Source organism: Mesoplodon bidens (assembly GCF_964165515.1).
Source record: "Mesoplodon bidens genome assembly, chromosome: 11".
Lineage (NCBI taxonomy): Eukaryota > Metazoa > Chordata > Mammalia > Artiodactyla > Ziphiidae > Mesoplodon > Mesoplodon bidens.
The window spans coordinates 42,605,072-42,625,450 of NC_138167.1; the positions used below are offsets into that span (position 1 = coordinate 42,605,072).

The 20,379-nt window shown below is 48.9% G+C and overlaps 1 protein-coding gene across 5 annotated transcripts; it reads right to left on the reverse strand.

Moving 5' to 3' along the window:
- Nucleotides 1-36: 36 nt before the first annotated feature.
- On the reverse strand, nt 37-18,974 carry DGKA (diacylglycerol kinase alpha). 5 transcript variants are annotated; one of them, XM_081248588.1, is made up of 24 exons: nt 18,892-18,974; nt 14,143-14,290; nt 13,649-13,722; nt 13,194-13,326; nt 12,869-12,943; nt 12,364-12,413; nt 11,931-12,005; nt 11,612-11,731; nt 11,384-11,498; nt 10,681-10,769; nt 10,426-10,545; nt 10,132-10,230; nt 9,874-9,957; nt 9,597-9,670; nt 9,212-9,286; nt 8,715-8,800; nt 8,534-8,623; nt 2,259-2,419; nt 1,928-1,992; nt 1,604-1,694; nt 1,127-1,325; nt 891-1,011; nt 639-699; nt 37-364 (listed from the first exon to the last, which is right to left on the reverse strand). In XM_081248588.1, the coding sequence occupies exons 2-24, from the start codon at nt 14,204-14,206 to the stop codon at nt 281-283; spliced, it is 2,205 nt and encodes a 734-aa protein (XP_081104714.1). In that variant the 5' UTR covers nt 14,207-14,290; nt 18,892-18,974; the 3' UTR covers nt 37-280. The 5 variants fall into 5 exon arrangements, with proteins under 5 accessions (XP_081104714.1, XP_081104716.1, XP_081104712.1 ...); XM_081248590.1 differs by lacking the exon at nt 18,892-18,974 and adding an exon at nt 18,798-18,816; XM_081248586.1 differs by lacking the exon at nt 18,892-18,974 and adding an exon at nt 14,770-14,827.
- Nucleotides 18,975-20,379: the final 1,405 nt, after the last annotated feature.

Consider the following 20,379-nt stretch of genomic DNA (forward strand, 5'->3'; position numbering starts at 1 on the left):
TGTACCACTTACTTAACAGATATCCCAGTGGGAAAAAAAGTCATTTTATTCAGATGAGGCACTTTCAATGTATTGTTTGTGACGTGTGTGTGTATGTGTGTGTGTGCACATGTGCATGGGGAATAGTGGAGGTGGTGCAGGATAATAAATACTGTGAGGGTGAAGGAACACTCCCCTGAGCTGGCAGGAGGGTTTGGCAGCAATATACAGAGCCTAGGGACTAGAGCCCAGGGACAAGGAGGTGGGTTCAAGGCTGGCTTGGAGGCTGAGATGTCCCCCCTCAGCATAAGAAGCCAAAGAAATTGGAGGAGCGGGGGGGTGGGCCCACGAGCATGGGCATCTGGTTCCTGTGGGTAATCTTGATCTGGAAAGGAAGGAGGCGCATTCAGAGATAAGACCTAGTGCCTTGGGGCTGGAGAAGCAGAGATTTTGGGGAAAATCTGTAGGGTTCAGGGTGGTTTGCCAGGGTCCTAGAGAGGCCATGGTAGGAAGGCCAGGGGCTGAGAAATCAGGATTTGGGAGGAAGGGTGCACAGGGGAACTTGAGGCCTCAGCAGGAAGTAAAGAAGCTGTGGAATGGAAATTTAGGATCCACGGAGCCTGGGGGTTCAGTTTTTGGCAGGCATAGGCAATACTCACTGTACAGGGTGTCTGCATCCAGGGTTCTCCATCAATTTGCATGGGGAGGGTTTTTGTGGTGCTGTGTGAGGTCAAGGCAGATTGGTGGCAATTTCTTTATCAACCGAGTACCAAAACTCTGTTCTTAGGTTGGCCTTGAGACCCTTTGTTACTGAGGAAGGTCTGGTGCAGTCCCTCCCCACCATTCCCATACCCTTCTGCTTTCCTGGCCCCACTCCTCCCCTCAGAGCCCCCAGCTTGAGTTTTCCTTACTGGAAGGTGATCTCAGAGCACTTGGCTAGCCGATGTCCAGCATTCTTGAGCTTGGTATAGATCTGGCCCATCTCAATTGCACCCTCCAGCCCTACTACTTCCAGCCGCTTGTCGCTTAGGTCTGGTGGGGTGGGAAGTAGAGAGACAGGTTTTGTAGAAGCAGGGCTCCTCCAAAGAGAGTCACACCTTCTCCTTAGGCCCTCCCCCCATTCAGCTCCCAAGGCTGCTCCTCTTACCTGGTACACAGGTTTTCAGGATATCAGGGTCGGTGATCACTTTGGCTGTAGCACCTAAGGCCTGGTTGATCCCATGGATATCGCTGTGCGGTCTCTTGGTGTCACCCCAGAGATTGGAGCCGCCATGCGTGCTCGGGATGTTCAGAACTGCGATGCCTTCTAGAGACAGGTTGCTCAGATCCAGTGGTTTCCCACAGATCTGAGGGGAGGAGAGCACAGATCCTTGCCTCACGGCATCATGATGGACGTGACCGCTCCCTAAATAACACACTGGGAAGACTAGGATTTGGAGGTTTGCAAGAGGTGGAGGGAAGTAGGGACTGGTGTATCTTAAGAACTTGGGAAATCGGGATTAGAGAGCGGGGAGGTCAAAGTATAGGTTCAAGAATATGAGAAGTTCCTGAGGGCTCCTGTGGAGGGAGAAATTAAGATATAAGGGGCTAAAAAGGATGTGGGGTTGGCTCTCATCACACCCACCTCAACTGTCAAAGATTCCTCCAGCTTTTTGCACGTTGAGAAGATGGATTCAGAAGTGGCAAATTCGAAGTACCATAGCTTGTTCTTCATTCTGTGTCAGCCCCAACACCAGGTCCAGGAGGGAGGGGACAAATTACACAGTGCTGGCAGAGGTGGGCTAAGTGACAGGGAAGGGCATCAACCTCCCAACTGCAGTCCAGTGGGGAACAGGGAAGCTTGGTTGAGGGGCTTCCTAGAGGTGTCACTGCCCAAGCACTGAGTCAAACTTGGCCACCACGTGGTCCCTGCCACTGTGTATGCCCACACCCACCCCCTTTCCCTCACCTGCTGTTGAACTTCTCAGGATATTTCTCCCGCATGATGTGAAATCGGTGAGCAATAGAGGCATCCTGGGGAGTCCAGGGCATATGAGATCAGAGGCCGCCTTGTTCCTCAGCACAGAACCCTCTCTCTCTTTAACTCTCCAGTTTGGGAGTGAAACGTCCCACATTCTTTTTTTTTTTTCGTCCCACATTCTCTTCTTGCAACTCACACCACTCCTGATTTCCCTGTGTCACAGCTCCTTTACCCTCTACCTTCCTTTTCTGCCCTCCTCCAGCCTCTGCCTGCTTAACCCCCACTTCCTCCCGTCCCCCCCATGCCCCACTCCACTGACCACACCGATGGAGAAGTAGTTATTGATGATTTGAAAGGGGACTGGGTCACTCTTTTCTTCAGTTTGTTGGGGTATCACCTCCACAGACCATCGATCCATGTGTACCACCTTACTCGTCTCTAAATCCTTGAGGATCTTCCCCAGATTCTGTCCCTCATACCCTAAGGATGGTATGAAGACAGGTTAGCACTGAACCCCAGGTCCCAGACGGACCTCCTCTCAGCTCCCAGATCCACAGATTCCCAGGGATCCTCTGCCCTGGTTCTGCAGATCCTCCAAGCCCTAAGCAGTGAAAGGGGAGGGTGTTCAGTCATGGCTCCCATGGACCAATCTTAAGGTCGGACTCTTACTGACCCTTTTCTCCACACTGTCACTGTCATGGAGGGTGAAAGTTCCCAATGTGTGTGTGCATCTAACAACGCCAAAGTTCATTTGGAAGAGTAAAGAAAATAGCCAGGAAAATGAAAAGTGCTGAAAAAGATAAGTGATGAATGGGAATAATCTCTCTCTTTCTCTGACGCTTCCTCTCCCCATTCTACCAGAGAGAACACAGTATAAAGCAAGGGTATCAAAACAGGGTAATAACTGGTACAGTGACTGGAATAAAAAGTTCAATAGTAAAGAACAGAGTGCCCAGAAATAGACTCAAGTATATATGGGAATTTAGTATATCATGACATTTTAAATAAATGGAGAAAGAAAGATTATTCAGTAAATGGTACTGGATGTAGAAGTCACCCCTTACACTAAAATAAATTCAAGATGGGTCAAAGAATTTAAATGTAAGCAGAATTTGTACTAGCAGAAAACATGAGTGAATGTTTTATAATCTTTGAGCGGAAAAGGCCTTTCTAAAGCATAATACAAAACTCAGAGCCAAACAAGAAAAAGACTGATAAATACAATTATATGAAAATTAAAAACTTCTGAAATCAAACAGAAGTAAAGCAAATATATTTGGAATTTTCAAAATTGCCACAAAATAAACAGAAATAGTTCTGACAAAAAATAAAAAAATAAAAAGACCTAACCAAGCAAACAAACAACTTCTGTACAGTTAAATAAACACACACCTAAATAAAAGACAAACTGGGAAAAAATATCTGCAGCACACATAACAGACTAACGTCTCCAACATTCAAAAAGTGCTTACAAATCACTATATTTAAAAAGTCAGGGGGACTTCCCTGGTGGCGCAGTGGTTAAGAATTTGCCTGCCAATGCAGGGGACACAGGTTCGAGCCCTGGTTCGGGAAGATCCCACATGCCGCGGAGCAACTAAGCCCGTGCACCACAACTATTGAGCCTGCGCTCTTAGCCCATGAGCCACAACTGCTGAGCCTACTGAAGCCCATGCGCCTAGAGCCTGTGCTCTGCAACAAGAGAAGCCACCACAATGAGAAGCCCGTGCACTGCAATGAGTGGCCCCTGCTTGCCACAACTAGAGAAAGCCCGCGTGCAGCAACAAAGACCCAACGCAGCCAAAAATAAATAAATTTAATTAAAAAATAACATTAAAAAAAAAGTCGGGACTTCCTTGGTGATCCAGTGGTAAAGAATCCGCCTTCCAATGCAGGGGACACGGGTTCAATCTCTGGTCTGGGAACTAAGATCCCACATGCCACGGGGCAACTAAGCCTGAGCACAGCTACTGAGCTCGTGCGCCTCAACTACAGAGCCCACGTGGTCTGGAACCCATGCACCACAGCAAGAGAGAGAAAACCCGCAGGCCACAACTAGAGAGAAGCCCGCGCGCTGCAACGAGCGCTGAGAGGAAAGATCCCACATGCTGCAACGAAGACCGGAGGCAGCCAAATAAATAAATATTTTTTTTAAAGTCAGTAGAAAAATGGGCAAATAACTCAAGCCAATCACAGAAGAAATACAAATGGCCAATATTCATATTAAAGATGCTCAATATTACTAATAGTTAAAAGAAGTGTAAATTAAAATTGTAAATTAGTTAACTTTTTGTGCCTATCAGATTGACAAACCATGAAGAGACTGAGAAAACCAAACGCTAATGGGATTATGAATAAACTGGCACTCTCATTTGCTGTTAGTTGGAGCATAAATTGGTATTTCATTTTTGGAAGACAATTTGGCAACTTTTACCAAAATGTTATCAAATTTTATCAAAACATATTCTCTGACACAGCAATTCCACTTTTAGGAATTTCTCCTACAGAAACAAAAGTCCACAGAAATGGATGTATAAGGATTTTTGCTGAGGTACTCTGTAAAACAGCAAAAAACTAAATGTCCACCAGGAGGGGAAGGTTATATAAATTATGCCAAATCCATGCTATGAAATAATGTGCAGCTATTGAAATCAGAATGAAATCTCTATGTAGTATCATGGAAAGTTCTCCAAGACATATTCAATGAAAAAAGAAGTCCCAGGACAATGTGTGTAGCATGATCCTATTTATGTTTGTTTAAAAGTTATGTGTGTGTGTGAAAACAGAAAAAGGAGTGCAAATAGGAAACAGTAGGTTATCTCTGGGGAGGAAAATGGAACTTGGTGAGGGGGTAGGGAAGAGGAAACCTGTATGTGAAGACTCACACATTTTACTTTTTAAAACCTTTCACAGTGAAAATGTACTGATGCATTACTTGTGTAATTTTTTAACAATAAAATAACTAGTAAAATGTTTATACTCTTTGAGCCAGCAATTCCACTCCTAGAAATCTCTTCTAGAGAAATTCTCACATCTGTGTGCAGAGATAGACTGCAGTATGGTGTGTAATAAAAAACTGAATGCTACCCAAATGTCTATCAATATGGGACTAGTTAGGGAATTCCCTGGAGGTCCAGTGGTTAAGACTCCACGCTTCCACTGCAGGGGGCACGGATTCAATTCCTGGCTGGGGAACTAAAAGCCCACATTCTGCGTGGTGCAGCAAAAAAAAAGAAAAGAAAAGAAAAATGTCTTCACTTCCTCACATTCCATCAATGGTTCAACCCGCTACAATTTGCCTTTCTCCATACCACCCTGCTGAAACTCTTTTGGCAAAGATTGCCAGTGATTCCTGCCAAAACCAATAGTATATCTTTAGCTCTCATTTTAACACATGAAACTCCTCACTCAGCCTCTAAAATACCACTAAAGTTACAGAGGACCTGTTCTGTTTTTTCTTAGTCTCTGTGGTAAGCAAAACAATGGCCTTTCAGAGATGTGCACAACCTAATCTCCAGAATCTGTGCATATGTTGCCTTAAATGGCGAAAGAGACTATGCAGATGTGATTAAATTAAGGATTTTAAGATGAGGAGATTATCCTGGATTATCTGGCTGGGCCCTATGTAATCACAGGGCTCCTAATAAGTGAAAGAAGGCTACAAGAAAGAAGAGTCATGGAAGGAGATTTGACAACGGAAGCAGAGCTTGGAAGGATAACATTGTTGGTTGGAAGGGGGGCGGATATGAGCCAAGGAATGCAGGCAGCCTCTAGTAACTGGCAAAGACAAGGCAAGGGATTCTCCCCTAGAGCCTCTAGAAAAAATACAGCCCTGCCAGCATCTTGATTTTAGCGCAGTGGAAATGATTTTGGATTTGTGCCCTCAAGAACTGTTAAGATAATACATTCGTGTTGTTTTAAGGCACCATGGTGATTTGTTACAGCAGCAAGAGGACACTAATACAGACTCCTTTAATAATTCATCTTCTTCTGTTCAACCCTTAAATAGGGTGTTTACCAGGAGCTGGCTGTCCTTATCCACTTTCTCTTCTTACCTCTTTCCCTGGGTAACTCATCTACTCTGAGGATGTCAATTACCTCCTAGGAGTTGACTTTCAAACACATATCTTCAGCCTTGACTTCTCTCCTAAATTCCTAACATCAATTTCTGACTACCCACCACACATCTCCACCTAGGTGCTCCACTGATACCTTAACTCAATACATCCAAAACCAAATCTATCTTTCTTCCTTAAACTGGTCCTCCTCCTATATTCCCTATTTTTATTTATTTATTTATTTTTGGCTGAGTTGGGTCTTCGTTGCTGCGCGCGGGCTTTCTCTAGTTGTGGCGAGCGAGGGCTACTCTTTGTTGCAGTGCGTCGGCTTCTCATTGTGGTGGCTTCTCTTGTTGCGGAGCATGGGCTCTAGGCCCGCAGGCTTCAGTAGTTGTGGCACGTGGGCTCCGTAGTTGTGCCTCACGGGCTCTAGAGCGCAGGCTCTGTAGTTGTGGTGAACGGGCTTAGTTGCTCCGCAGCATGTGGGATCTTCCCGGACCAGGGATCGAACCCGTGTCCCCTGCATTGGTAGGCAGATTCTCAACCACTGAGCCACCAGGGAAGCCCTATGTTCCCTATTTTAATAAATGGTATCCCCATCTGCTCAGTCCACAAACTTTGTCTTTACCCCTTCCTCCACATCCATTAGTTACCAAGTATTGTGGCTTCTACCCCATAACTCCACTGGTGCTGCCTTTGCTTTTTGTGCTCATCGTCTCTTGACTAGACTATTGCAATCGAGGTCCTGCCTTCTTCCTCCAATCCATCCTCCACAGAGCTCCCATAGCAGTATTCCTTCCATCAATCCCCCTTCGAATCTTAGGATTTTTTTCAATATCAACACAAGTTTTCATTAGTGCTGTATTTATATCATTATTTTCATGATTCAGATGGAATTAGCAGAAACTGCTATGAGAGTCTCATTTGCAAAACACAAAGTGAAGACTCAAAGTTAATGATTTCAAAGTGTCTAATACTGTTAATGAAAACAAAGTCAGATGTTGAGGATTTAAGCATGCCTCCCCCCCAAATGGTCATATGTTTACATACAAGATTTAAATTATATTATACAGAGATACTTCTCCTTTCTGGAATAATATTTTATATAAAAGTAATTTTTATTATATACAAACTAGAATTTATATATATAAAGTATTATATATGCATACACACACACACACACACACACACACACACACACACACCTATTTTTTCTTTTAGTTACATCTTTCATGAGTTCCAGAGCCCCCCATGGTTTAGGGATTGCACATTCAAATGCCTCAGAGGCTAGAAACGTAAAGTGAATGACTGGCAGGGAGGTAAGAGGATTGTGGTGAATTGAAGGATACATGACCCACTTCTTAGAAATAACCAAGGTCAAAAAAAATTCAAAACACTGCAAGACAAACAATACAAAACACTACATATCATTTCTGTGGGCTGTCAGTTTTCAAACTCTGGCAGGATGAAGTTAAAAACTCCTCACCACAGCATTCATGACCCTCCATTTTCTGGACCCTGCTCAGTTCAGTCCTCCCTCTTCTCATTGCCCACTGTGCACCCTATGTCCCAGTCACAATGAATGACTCGCTTTCCAAAATGCACCATCATGTTGTTTGGTGACTCCTCTGGCCTTACACAACTTCTTCCACCTAGAATACTTTTTGCTCTCCTTAGCAGCCTCCTATTCCATAATCTCCTGTAAGATCTCAGAGCTGGACTCTGAATCCAAGAGCCTTAATTCCAAGACAACTTCCTCAATTCCAGGACAATTTCCATCTGCCCCACACTGACCTCTTTATATACCAATTACATCTTTCAAACTTTCTCTTTGAAGGGAAAAAGAGACTAGAAATGGGAGAGCAGCTAGGAGACTGTTGCAATAGACATGGGAAAAATTATGAATGAATGAATGACCCCTGATTACAGCTGACCCTTGAATAACGTGGGGGTTAATGTAAGTGTATAACTTATAGTTGGCCCTCCGTATCCACTGTTTCTCCACATCTGCGGATTCAACCAACCATGGACTGTGTAGTTCTGTAGTATTTACTACTGAAAAATATCCTCAATAAGTGGACCGGCGCAGTTCAAGACCATGCTGTTCAAGGGTCAACTGTAATTGGTTGAATAAATGAATGAATCATGGCCAAGCTCCCTGCTAGCTCCATCACTCAGCATCTGGCTTAGCTCTTATACAACCTTCCTTATTCCCACATTGTTCTCTCTACCTCCATATTCTTTGATTCTGAGCCCTAAGACTTGGGAGAAACAGAAGGATATTTTTAGGTTTATAGGGAAGAGGACTGTCACCCTTGACCCTTCTAGGTTCAGACTGTGATCCTTGACCCTTCAAGTCTTTGCTTCATCCAGAGCTCTCTTCCTTTGGGACAATCCACTTTGGGACCCACCCATCTGTGCCTCTCTTTTCCGTCAAGGCTTTTTCTTCACCAGATGCCTAAATGCCTTCTCTGTGTGCCTTTCCCTACCTACCCAACTCCCCCATTCCCCAGCAAAACAATTTCTAACCACTTACCTCCTCCCCATCTTAGGCAACGAGCCAGATCATTTCCAGTGCCCAGGGGCAACACAGCAACAGGAGGCACAACAGGCAAGTTGGCTTTGTCTGTGGAGGCAGATAAGGAGATGGATGAAGGGAGTTAGCTCTGGAAGGCCACTGCCCCTGGGCCCAGCCCGGAACCGCTCCCTGCACTGACCAATGGTCTCTAGAATCCAGCCTACTGTGCCATCTCCTCCACACACCAAAACCCGGTAATCAGGAACATCTCTGAAGAATCTGAGCCTGAGACAAAAGGTGAGAGAGAAGATGAGGAAGGATAACTGGACTGAGGCTACCCAACTCTTGGACAGGCAGAGTAAGTACTTCTTGTCTCTCATTCCTTATAACACCCTTCCCCTTTGTCAAACGACTTGTTTCTATTAAGGGTAGAGAAAAAGTACAATGGGGAAATCTTATAGCCACTCCTTAGTGGTGAGGGAGAAACTGATATCTCCATTCTTTGAGGGCAGAACAGAGATGAGCTGGAGAATTCAGAGGTAGGGATACCCAGCAAAAGCAGCATTCTGAAATCTGGTTTCTTGGGCTTCCCCTGGCCCTCCCCACCCAACAGGCACTCTTTCCTGCTCTCTTCCAACATACACAGATAGGCAGACACACACAAACCCTGCGATACAACCCCTAACCTATACTCACCCTGGCTCGGGACCATCCTTTAGGAGGTTGAACACCTGTCGAGGGTTTAGTAGATACTGGAATTTCCAAAGCACCCTGTGTGGGGAAAAAGGAAAGCTCATGGCAGGGCATGGCATGGATATTCTGTACTCCACTCTCTCTCTCTCTCTCTCTTTTTTTTTTTTGGCTGTGCCGCGCAGCATGCAGGATCTTAGTTTCCCCACCAGGGATGGAACCCCCGCCCCCTGCAGTGGAAGCATGGAGTCCTAACCATCGGACCGCCAGGGAAGTCCCTGTACTCCACTCTCTTGATGTCCTCAAGGTATGTCCCCTGCATACACACAGATTCCCAACCTCTGTCCATCTTCCCTCTCTATTTTACAAGACCTAGTAGAGCTCTTCTCACCTCTCCCCTTGCTTCCCACCACTCTTGGGGTTGACAAAGACCAGAAGTGGGTGGGTGTTAGAAACAGGGTCAATCTGCATTGAGGGAAGAAAACAAGGATAAGGAAAGCAGGATTTTGTCAGAGTTAAGGTGGGTCCCGGAGACAGGAGCAGAGGGCTGGCATTCCCCCCAGGTGGCTTTCCCCTCCCCCAGGGAGCAGGGACCAGTCCCCAGGTTTCCCACCTCGTTCCCTCCCATGAGGTCCCCACCATGAATCCCAAGCCTCTCAGCCCTGTACCCGCAGTGCCTCAGAGGTGCTCAAATTTAAATCATCCACAGTCTTCTGGTTTGTTTTGCTAATTTTACGCTCCTGTCCAGAGGCCTAGGAAGGGAAGGAGGCAGAAGGAAGGAAAACTGGATTGTGTGAATCCATAAACAGATGAGAGTCTGACTTGAATCCTAAAAATATAGGCTCTCTGCTCTAAATGGCATTGTGTGCGTGTGTGAATTGGGGAAGCACTCCTGTCCCCTCCCAGCCGCTGTCCAGGGGTCTCACAAGGACGCTGGGATAGATGGAAGATGGACGCAGGATGTGATCGCGGAGCAGCCCACAGTCACACTCATGGCCCATGGCTGGCAGGCAGTCGTCATGGATCTGAAAGACAAGGCAGGCACGGAGAGATTGTGGAGGGAACCCCGTCACCTCTCAGCTTGGGGTCTGCTACTGAAAGAGAGCCCTTGGGAGTAGGGCAACCAAGGGTATAAGGGAGATGTGCCGGAGGGGGCCGGCAGAGAGGGCAGCTTAGGGAGGGGCCCAAAGCAAGGCTGGAGGGATAGCTCCCGGACTGACCTCTAGGTGGCACCACACACAATGCAGCCCAACCAGACTGTGGTAGATTCGGATCTTTTTCTGACAGCGGTCGCAGCGTCCGGATTCACAGCCTCCTCGCACCCACACATGTGATTGGACCTTGGGGAGAAAGGCAAACTCTTGTCTGAAAGGGTCTGAGCAGGGACTCGGGAAGGCCTGAGGGCAGCAGTGGGCCAAGAGCCAGGACCAGGGCCAGGATGTGGGTGGTGATCCGGTGGGCGTGGGGTCACTCACACCAATGTCCTTCCGAGACTTGGCATAGGTGCTGACTTCACAGGGCAGGGCCTTCATGGCACACTGGTCGTGAACGACGTATTTACAGACTGGGCAAGAGTGAAGAAGGTCAAAAAAAAAAAAAAAAAAAGGGTGAAGAAGGTCAGAGGCTTAGCTGCAGCCCCTCTACCCTATTTCTTCCTTACCTGGAGGTGAGATAGCATCCCTCACTGAAACATGGCATATAACCCCTTGCTGTGAGGGTGAGGTACAGAACTCAAGTTTGGGCTGGGGGCTCACCTCCAAGACCTGTGCCTTTTGCTCACTCTTCCCCCTAAAAGAGCAATTGCTACTGCATGCCCAACCCCACTCCATTCATGTGTCAGGAACTGAGCCGGATGATGTAAAGGAGGCCCAGATATAACAGCAACAATAACAACAACAACAATAATAATACCTAATTTTTATTGCAGACTTAATAGTATGTACATGCACTACATGAAGCACTTTTCTTGCATCAAACTTATTTAATGCTCACAATTACCTCATTCGCAGTTGAAGAAACTAAGACTTAAAGAAGTTATGTGGCTTTCCCAAGGTCACATAACCAGTCACTGGCAGAGCCCAGGATTCAAAGCCAGGTCTCTCTAAGTTCAGAGCGCTGTGTTCCCACAGATAGCTGGGCTGCCCCTCTGTTCCCACACTCCCAGGCCCCATCACTCACGGTTACAGGTCAGCCCCTGTTTGCCAAGACCAATGCTCGACTCGCACAGGTTGCAGTAGACTGGTCGGGGGAACCTCTTGGGTCTCCACATGTGCTGCCCATTGTCCTTCAGGGTCTGGGAGGGCACAACAGATGCTGGGGAATGTCTAAGCCCTTAGGGTGCCAACCTCTAGCAAGTACAACCCAAGGCAACTGTTTTGCCCATCCTCACAAGTCTCTCCTACTCACCATCTCCAGACCCAGTAGCACTAGCAGTGGCACGGTGGTGGCCCCAGCCCGGAGCCACTCAGCTAGGGAGACAGAGCCACTTCCATCATAGTCAACCTCTTTCATCATCTCCTGAAGAATCTGAGCAGAGAATGTGGGAAGGCTGACTTCTGGTGTGAGTAACCCCTCAGATCTGACACTTCTCCACTGCCCCCTAGGACAGTCAGCCTAGGCATCCTAGCCAAGGGCACCAGGCTGCCTGTCAGAGATGGGGTGAGGTAGATAAAGGTCTCACTAGGGAGCAGGTATAACAAGGGACATGCAGGAAGAATGGCCTTACCGGCCTCAGCTCAGACACCTCCCAATCCAGGTATTCAGCCACTCGCATCATCTGTATGATGATTTTGTCCACTTCCTGAGGGCCGAGAGGGTAAGAGTCACCGCCACATCCTGCCTCACTACCACCATCCAAACCCTCCTCTAGAAATCAGGGTTCCTGAGTTCCACCCACAGACCCCCTCTCATTCTCAGGTGTCTCTGCCAAGTAAATGAATGTCTACGTGTCTGTGTTTGCAAGGGAGCCCCCAAGTCGTGTCTCCAGCATCCTCTATTAGGGGTCAAGAGCTTGGGACCTACTCTCAGATTTAGTCCTAAAAGACTCAGCTTCTCCCTCTAGCTTCCTCTGCTTCTTAAGATCCTGGAAGAGTTGGGAGGGGAGGCACAGACAAATGGACACATATTCCCTTGCCCAGCATACAGGTCCCCCAACTCACTGAGCTGTCCAGGATCCCATTTCTGTCCGTGTCGTACAGCTTGAAGGTGACTGTGGGGTGTTTTAAGGGGCCAGGGTCAGTTTGTGAGGGATACCCAAAGAATTCATAACAGAATACAGGGGAAACAAAGAGATAAGGAGAGACTTTTTGGATGAAAAGCCCAGGACTTGGGGCTGGGATTGAGATGGGAGACAAAAAGAGAGGGGAAACAGGTCTGGATTCCACCCTTGGTGAACCTGATAGGCGAGACAGTACACACCCCCCACATCCCATCCCGGGTCCCCCATATGAAAATATACAAGACGTGGGAACTAGGGTGACTCTGGTGGATGGCGTTAGGTATAAGGAGTCTGGGGAAACAGAGGAAATGGGTCCATTCTCTGGCCCCACCTTTGTCTGGCCTGTCAGCCTTTAGGAATCCTGAAAAATGAGGGAAGGAAGGCTGGGGAATACCCTCTCTCCCTTCACCTTTCCTTCCCTCTCCCAGTCCAGAATGGTAACTCACACTCTAGCTTGTCTTCTGGCCGGCCACCCTCCAGAAGGGAAAAGTAGCAGGAGACATCACTGAGACACACCACATCTGGTTACAGAAAGTACAGCAGACCTGAGGTTGGGGCTCCCTCCAGTCTGGCTCTTCTCTTTTCCTTTGTTCCAACTCTTCCCTTTAACTTCCCTCCCTCTGGCTCCTAGGCAAGCCTGGCTACCCTCTACCTCTCCCTCCCACCACCCTGCCCCCAACATGTGACTCAATTCAACTCTCACCCCAAGACCCACACTTAATTTGACTTTTCTTCAGGAGGCCCAGCCCAGTCCCACCTATGTGACCATACCTTCTTTTACAGTCTCTTCTAAGCAGTAACTAGTCTGGAAGGATTGAAACAGTGCCAGGCTTAGGGGACTGGGAACATTATCCACTTCCAGATAGATTTTCAGGAATTGCTGGAATCCTTCGTACCCAATGGCCTATGATGAGAGCAAGCATTACCCTGGAGAGATCTGCAGGATGGGAGTTGGGGACTGAATTGGGAGTGGTGGGGACAGTGACAATAAGTGCAGAGTTGAGAAGCATCCAAGGCAGGAGTATGGTTTATTGGGCTAAGTCCTGAGTTACTAGAATCTCTTGTTTTGTCCTAAAGCAATAGTTGCAGTAACAATGGATGCTGGGGAGAGAGGATAGCAAGGGTTGGGCCCAGAATAATCCCTGGAAGTTGGGCATCCCAATGGAGTAGCAAAAACAAAGGTGGGAGGAGTTGGTGAAGGAGAGGATTTCCCAGCTGCCACTCACATCTCCTTGGAGATATTCAGCCATTTCACCATCCTCAAAGAGCCTTAGGACATCACTGACCTTTCTGGTGGAGTCTAGGATGTGAAGAGAGTGAAGAGAGCATGAGTCTGGTTCAGCTCTCCCTGCCCTCTGCCACAGTCCCACCCAGACATCCAACAGGAAAGAAGATTCCAGTGAGATGAAAAAGAAATTCCAAGAAGAAACACAGAAGTACAGAGAGAAAAACATTTCATATCCTCCAAAGTGGTTGCCCTCTTTATCTCTCTTCTCTGAGATTTGGTGCAGGCAGTCAAGATTCAGAGAAGGTGGGTAGAGAGCTAAGACCACGGGCATCTTCCTTTTTCCCTCCCCTCCTGCTCCCAGCCAGGCATATCTCAGGAGCATCCTGTCTCAAGGCCACTGGGAAAAAGAGGGGGAACTGGGGGGAATGAGGAGGAGGAGGTATTGTCTAAGGGTAAGGTTTCCAGGACTGAATGACTGAGAGGAAGACTCACATTCCATGTATTTTTGCAGCTGGGCAAAATCACTGGGGCTTATTAGGCCCCTCTCCTTGGCCATCTTTCTTGTTTTCTTAAGGATGGACACGAAGGCAGCTTGGTAGTAGTACTTCTGGCTCCTGGAACTCTGCTTACAAGGGTAGCTCTGGAGGAAGATGACAAGAACATGTGGCAGGACTGGCCAGCTGTCTGGGTCTCTTTGCTTCTGTACACGCTGTTCATTTTCCACTCCTACTACTATTTCTGTTCTTTTTTTGTCTCTGTGTCCCTCCCTAAGTCTCTTCCTTTCCCTGTGTTCCTCTCCTCTGTGTCTCTGTCTCTCCCTGACAGTGTCTGTCCTCTGTCTCTGTTTCTCTGACTCATCCCTGACTTTCTCTCCAACATTTCTGTATCCTTCTCCAGCTCTTTGATTTCTTCCCCAATCTGTCTTGACTCATCTCTGACCATCCCTCACCTCCCTGCCCCCCAACCCTCTTTCCCAGGCTATACGCGTCTCTGTGAGTGTGTCCCTCGCCTGCTCCTACTTTTTCTCCCTCCCCCCCAATCTCTGCAGCCTCTGCCGGGCCTAAGCTCTGTCCCATCTCCCTTCGCATCCCGCAGCCCTGGCCCTCCGGTGGTTCTCACTGAGATGGCGGCACGCCTCCCGAGCCACGACCCCATCTTGCTCCGCCTCCAGCCCCGGTCCCCAGCCCCGGTCCCCAGCCCCGCTTAGCTACCACTCCCAGAACCACCCACGCCCCGCAACGACCTCTAGCGCTTCTGACGCGCGCGACACAGAACCAGCTCTAGCCAGGTCCTCAGCCCCGGCCCCGCCTCGTCTGCGTCCCGCAGCGCTCCACTGGGGAAGGGCGGGACCCAGGCACGAGAGATTGGGGAGAAGGTAGGGGAAGAAGGCTCTGAGCATCTGCCTGGCTTCTCAGCTCCAGGAGGGTTGTGCTGAGTGCGGGAGCCTTCCTTCCACCCTGCTAGGTTAGCAGTGTTTAGGGAGCCCCAACTTTCAGCTATGGGACCCAGGGACCAAGGAGGAGCCATCACGTGGATCATGCTGACCCCTGACCCAGGGGCCAAGCTGCAGAGGGCAACTTGCCTTGAGGATTCAATAACAGCAATAACAATATCTTACCTTAGCATAGTACAACACCACTTTGGAGTCAAACAAAACTGGGGTTAGTCATATCTGGGTTCCATTCTTAGCTGTGTTACCACCGTGTGACTTGGGCAAAGTACAGCTATAAAATGGCAGAATGATACCTATCTTTCATAGTTGTGAGGATTAAGTAAATAATGTATGAAAAGTACCTAGTATAACACCTGGCATATAGAGGGCCTACAAGGAATGGTAGTTATTGTATTAACAAGTAAAATCAAATTCTATGACACAGGGAATTATTGGTATAGCCATTCTACAGATGAAGAAACGGGAGCTCAGAGAGGTTGAGACTTCCCAAGGCAGGTGACAAGTGGAGGAGCCAAGGCTCCAACTCAAGAACTTCGTGGTGCAACCCCCTCCCCCACCGCCTCTCTGTCCTCCTCTTGTTCCACTGTCCCCTTCACACACTGCCTTCTAGTCTCACTGCCCTCCTTTCTGTTCCTCAAGCATGCCAAGTTCTTCCCTGCTCATGGCCATGAGACTTACTGCTCTGTCTGCCTGGACCACCCTTCCCCACTCTTGGCAGAGCTGACTTCTTGCCTAAGCTGAAATGTCAGCTCCTCCAAGCTCCTCCAGCTCCTCCCTGATCATTCTGTCCTAAGGTAGCCCCCCCCCTCCTTTGCGTAGCACCCTCCTTTGTTTCCTTCATAGAACTTATCACAACTGGAGAATATCTTGCCCATTTATTTGCTTCTTTGTTTACTGTTTGTCTTTTCCTACCAAAATGTAAGTCCCACAGGGCAGGAACTTATCAGTCTTATTCACCACTGTATCCCCAATACCTAATGCCCATCATGTTATAAGTGCTCCATATTGGTTGTACAAATAGTTGTATAAAGCTAGGGAGTCATATATGGGGACTCTTAATCCAAACGCGGTTAAATGGGATGCCAGAGTATCCATCTGGACAGTGAGGGGAACATGAGACAATGTGGGGGCACATATAGTAGGTGCTAAATAAATATTTGTTAAATGAATGAATGATGCTAAAAAGCACTTATTGTGGTACTCCATCCAAGGCCCTGACCTTCTGTCTCCCCTCCGCCCACTTATTTAGGGTGGTTGGGGCAGGCTTAAGGAGGCAGTTAGGGTCTACTAGAATTTCTTTTCTGATGGTGCAAGAAACTTCTCTGTAACCTCTGCCCTTGGGACATCTCTGCCACTCACCTCCATGTATAGCATTCCTGTTCCGGAGGCTCTCTGGGAACACTTAGAAGGGGGTTCTGAGACACTAATATTGTGGAGAAAGGACTCCACCCATCTGGCCCTTTCAATGACTATAATCTAAATTCTCCTGCCAACAGATCTAATGAATACATAATAGTCTTATGGCTAATGGGGTCTGTAAGGCTTAATTAGCCTCTCTGATTACCCCTGGGGATTCTTAGATGGCTCCAAGGTTCTAGGAAATGGAATCTGAGAGAGAAAGTGACAGGGAGAGAGCAAACAAGAGACAAACAGGAGAGAAGAGAGAATACTTCTCTCTTGCCTGTCTTTTCACAAGCCCCCCAGTCTTACATGTAATATATAGTAGAAGTTAAAAGAATGGACTTTTGAATTAGATAGGCTTGGATTAGAATTCTAGCTCTTGGGACTTGCCTGGCGTTCCAGTGGTTGAGACTCCGCGCTTCCAATGCAAGGGGCGTGGGTTCGATCACTGGTCAGGGAACTAAGATTCCACATGCCACGCAGCGTGGCCAAAAAAAAAAAAAGAATTCTAGCTCTTGGGTGAGTTATTTCATCTCCCTGAACCTGTTTTCTTATCAGTAAAATGGTTACCTGGAGAAATCAGTCACCATGGGGGGGTTAAATAAGGTAATACATGCAATATACTTAGCAAACTGCATGGCACAGAGAAAGAACTCAGTAAACATTAGCTATTATTATTATTGTTATTATTATTATACAAGGGTGGTACCTAGAGAAACATATCTGGAGATTAGGAAAAATGCTGCCTTGGACCCAGGATGGCATAAATTCTAGGGACTCCCAGCAGCAGTGAAGCCCAAGTTGTATACCTTCCCACTTGTGTCATGTCTCAGGCACAGGCATGTAATATCAGGATTCTGCATTTTGCCTCTGGGAGGGTGAGGAGGTGGCTATAGAAACTAGACTATCAGGGTCCAAGGACACCCCTGGGCTGGGACCTTGGACATAAAGGCTCCTGGGATATTTTCAGTTGTCCAGGGCCTTAAAAATCTGGAACAAGTCCAATTTTGTCCTGCTCCATCCCAGCCTCGAGGCTGTAACCTGGGCTAGTCCAGGCGAAGGCTAGGGCTGGGAGGGTGGGGTCTGCTGCCCAACCCGACAGCTATTTGTGACTCACCCTTCCCCTCCCTCCTCAGGTTTCCCTGCCCGCCCCTACCAACTTGGGGTGAGAAAGTAAGAAGTTGACTTGGAGGCAGAGAATCCTAGAACGTCCTCAGGGCTGGGAGGCACCAACTCTCTTATTTTACAGAGGAAGAAACTGAGGCCCAGATAGAGAGCCACTCTCTCAGGGTCACACCCAGACTCTAGACATAGTGTCCTTAGTCCATTCCATTAAATCTTAGTGTCTCTGGTCTTCTAGATCTTATTTTAAACATTAAGAACTAAAATTGCTGGTAACTGAGAGATAACTATGATTTCCAAAGCCAGTGCTAACATTTAAAATTTCCTTTTTCACATCAACACTCATTGCTCACATTCCAAGTCATGTAGGTTTACCATTACCCAAGAATCAGCTATGCCCCCAGAACACTCAGGCTGACCCAGCAAGGAACCCCAAGGGGCAGGCACTCCCTTTTGAGGGCCCAGACCTGATTACCTGGACTTCTGAATCCCTTAACCACACCAGGGCTTGCATCCTCCTCCTGTTTCTGAAGACTGAGGGAGGGTCTCTTCCTTCCTGCCCATCCCTGCTACTAGTCAGTGGCCCCTGAGAGGGAATCATTTGGCGTGAAGCCTTAGTATTTGTTAAGCCTCCACAAACATCGCAGATGGTAGTGTTGCCTGATTAAGGGGGTGGTGTTTTTGTGTGTGGGTGTCATTGTGCAGTACAGGAGGAAGTTACGATGTTGGCACGCTTGGGGGATGTGGGCTCATACGGTTAAAAGGTTGAGGAGATGCCCAGCAATATTTGCATTTCTTCCTCAGTAAAGCTCATTTCCCCACTGAAAGGTGAAAAGTGGGATTCAGACCCAGGTAGTTTCAGAAACTTCCCGGTGACAGGTGTGGAAAGGAGAGGGGTGGGAAGTTGGGGACCAGGAGGCCAAACAAGAACCCTTCTCCACCCGTGCAGTGCTGTGCAGGTTCCGAAATGGACTTTCCTCCGACTCGGGTCCCCAGGAGCCAGCTTCAGCATCTGTCCGAGTCATCGGGACAGATGGAGGGCAAGGTCTGGGGGAAACACTGCTTACGGGGTTCTGGGCCAGCCCTCCCGCTGCCCCCGCTCCTGGCGCAAACCCTTCTAGCTACCCGCTCCAGCTGTCACGCTTCCTCCTTCTCGGCACAGCAGCCCTACCCTAGCCCGTGGGGCGTCCCCTCCCGCGGCCCCCGCCCCGGCCTGCTCCGGTGCGGGAGGGCGGGAGGCGGCAGGGGGCTCGCGGGGTCTCTACCTTGCCTGCGGAGGGCGCGCGGTCGGACCTGGAGCGTCGGCGCGGGAGCTGGAGCCCGAGCTGGGCTGGAGGGGACGGGCCAGGCAGGCGCGGCCGCCGCGGGGCCGCCCCACTCCTGACGACACAGCTGCCCGCCCCCCACCCCAGAAGGCCCGCCCGCCGGCGCCCGCGCCCGGCGCCGGGCGCCCCTAACTCTGGAAACTTCTAGTTCACCAGACCCGATTCCTCCCTCCCCCGATTATCTCCAGGGCTCTGGTCTGTGCCACTTTCTCCACATTCCTGCGCAGCTCATCTTCCCGCCCCGGTAACGGCTCAGTTTCTGTCTTTCCACTCCCTTCTTTCCAATCACTCACAGCCTCTCCCCGCATCCCAACCCTGGCAGGCCAAGGTAGGGGGCGGGGCCGCTGATGAGACAGCTTGGCTGTTGCCCACCCACCCAACTTCTCACCCTCTCCTAACTGCTGCCACCAGGGGACTTCCCTTCCCAACTCCTTTCCATCCATCCACCATGGATTGAATTCACACTCAGGAGGCTCCGCAGGAGCAAGGCCAGAGTTCCAGACTGCGCATCCTAAGACCAAACACCTCCCTGCCAACACGGGTTCCACACTGCTTGACACTACTTGAGAGAATCTGCCCACCTTTGCCTCCAGGTTCCTCGCCTCCGTTAAACCCAAACCCCAGGTGCCTCAGATTTGTTTTCCCCAGGCTAAGGACACCTCCTTCTCTCAAGACTCGGATTCTTCCCTTAAGTCTGGGGTTGTGATTCAGGTGCAAAGAGCATTCTGGTCTGGGGGCTTCCCTGGTGGCGCAGTGGTTGAGGGTCCGCCTGCCGATGCAGGGGAAGTGGGTTCGTGCCCCGGTCCGGGAGGATCCCACATGCCGCGGAGCGGCTGGGCCCGTGAGCCATGGCCGCTGAGCCTGCGCGTCTGGAGCCTGTGCTCCGCAACGGGAGAGGCCACAGCAGTGAGAGGCCCGGGTACCGCAAAAAAAAAAAAAAAAAAAAGAAGAGCATTCTGGTCTGAATCCACCCTTTCTCCATGCCTTAACCCTCCCACTTTACCTGCTGGCCTTGGCAGGTGCTGTGGAAGGCCCTGGCCAACAGTCAGGGTGAAAGGAGATCCTTTCAGCTCCTCCTGTCTGGAATCTGTAGTTAAGGCTCTTGGGGCAGCAGGGATGGTGGTGAGGCTGGTAGAGCAAGGGAGAGAGACTGAGGCCTAGGGACTTACTGGTAGGAACTGAAGACCTAGGCATCCTGCTCCCTGGCCCCGCCCCAACTCTGTCTAACCCCCTCCTACCCTTCATTGAAGTAGGGCACAGTAACAAAGGCTTGAGTTCCTGGAATCTTCCCTCATACACCTGGTGGTGGAGAGGGGGAGGGAGACCTCTGATTGGAAGGGTGTATGTGGGTGTTGTGTGTATGTTGTACGTGTACACACATACAAACACAAATGTAATATATACATACTTTTGGTGGAGGTTGGAGAG

What these genes read in the sequence shown, in the direction of transcription:
- DGKA (XM_081248586.1), bottom strand. Translation starts at nt 14,805, where the DNA reads ATGGGGTCGTGGCTCGGGAGGCGTGCCGCCATCTCA. An exon ending in AGAAGAGACTGTAAAAGAAG is followed by an intron (nt 12,944 to 13,193) that starts GTATGGTCACAT and finishes TTCTGTAACCAG; the next exon opens with ATGTGGTGTGTCTCAGTGAT. An exon ending in GCCAGAAGACAAGCTAGAGT is followed by an intron (nt 12,414 to 12,868) that starts GTGAGTTACCAT and finishes AACACCCCACAG; the next exon opens with TCACCTTCAAGCTGTACGAC.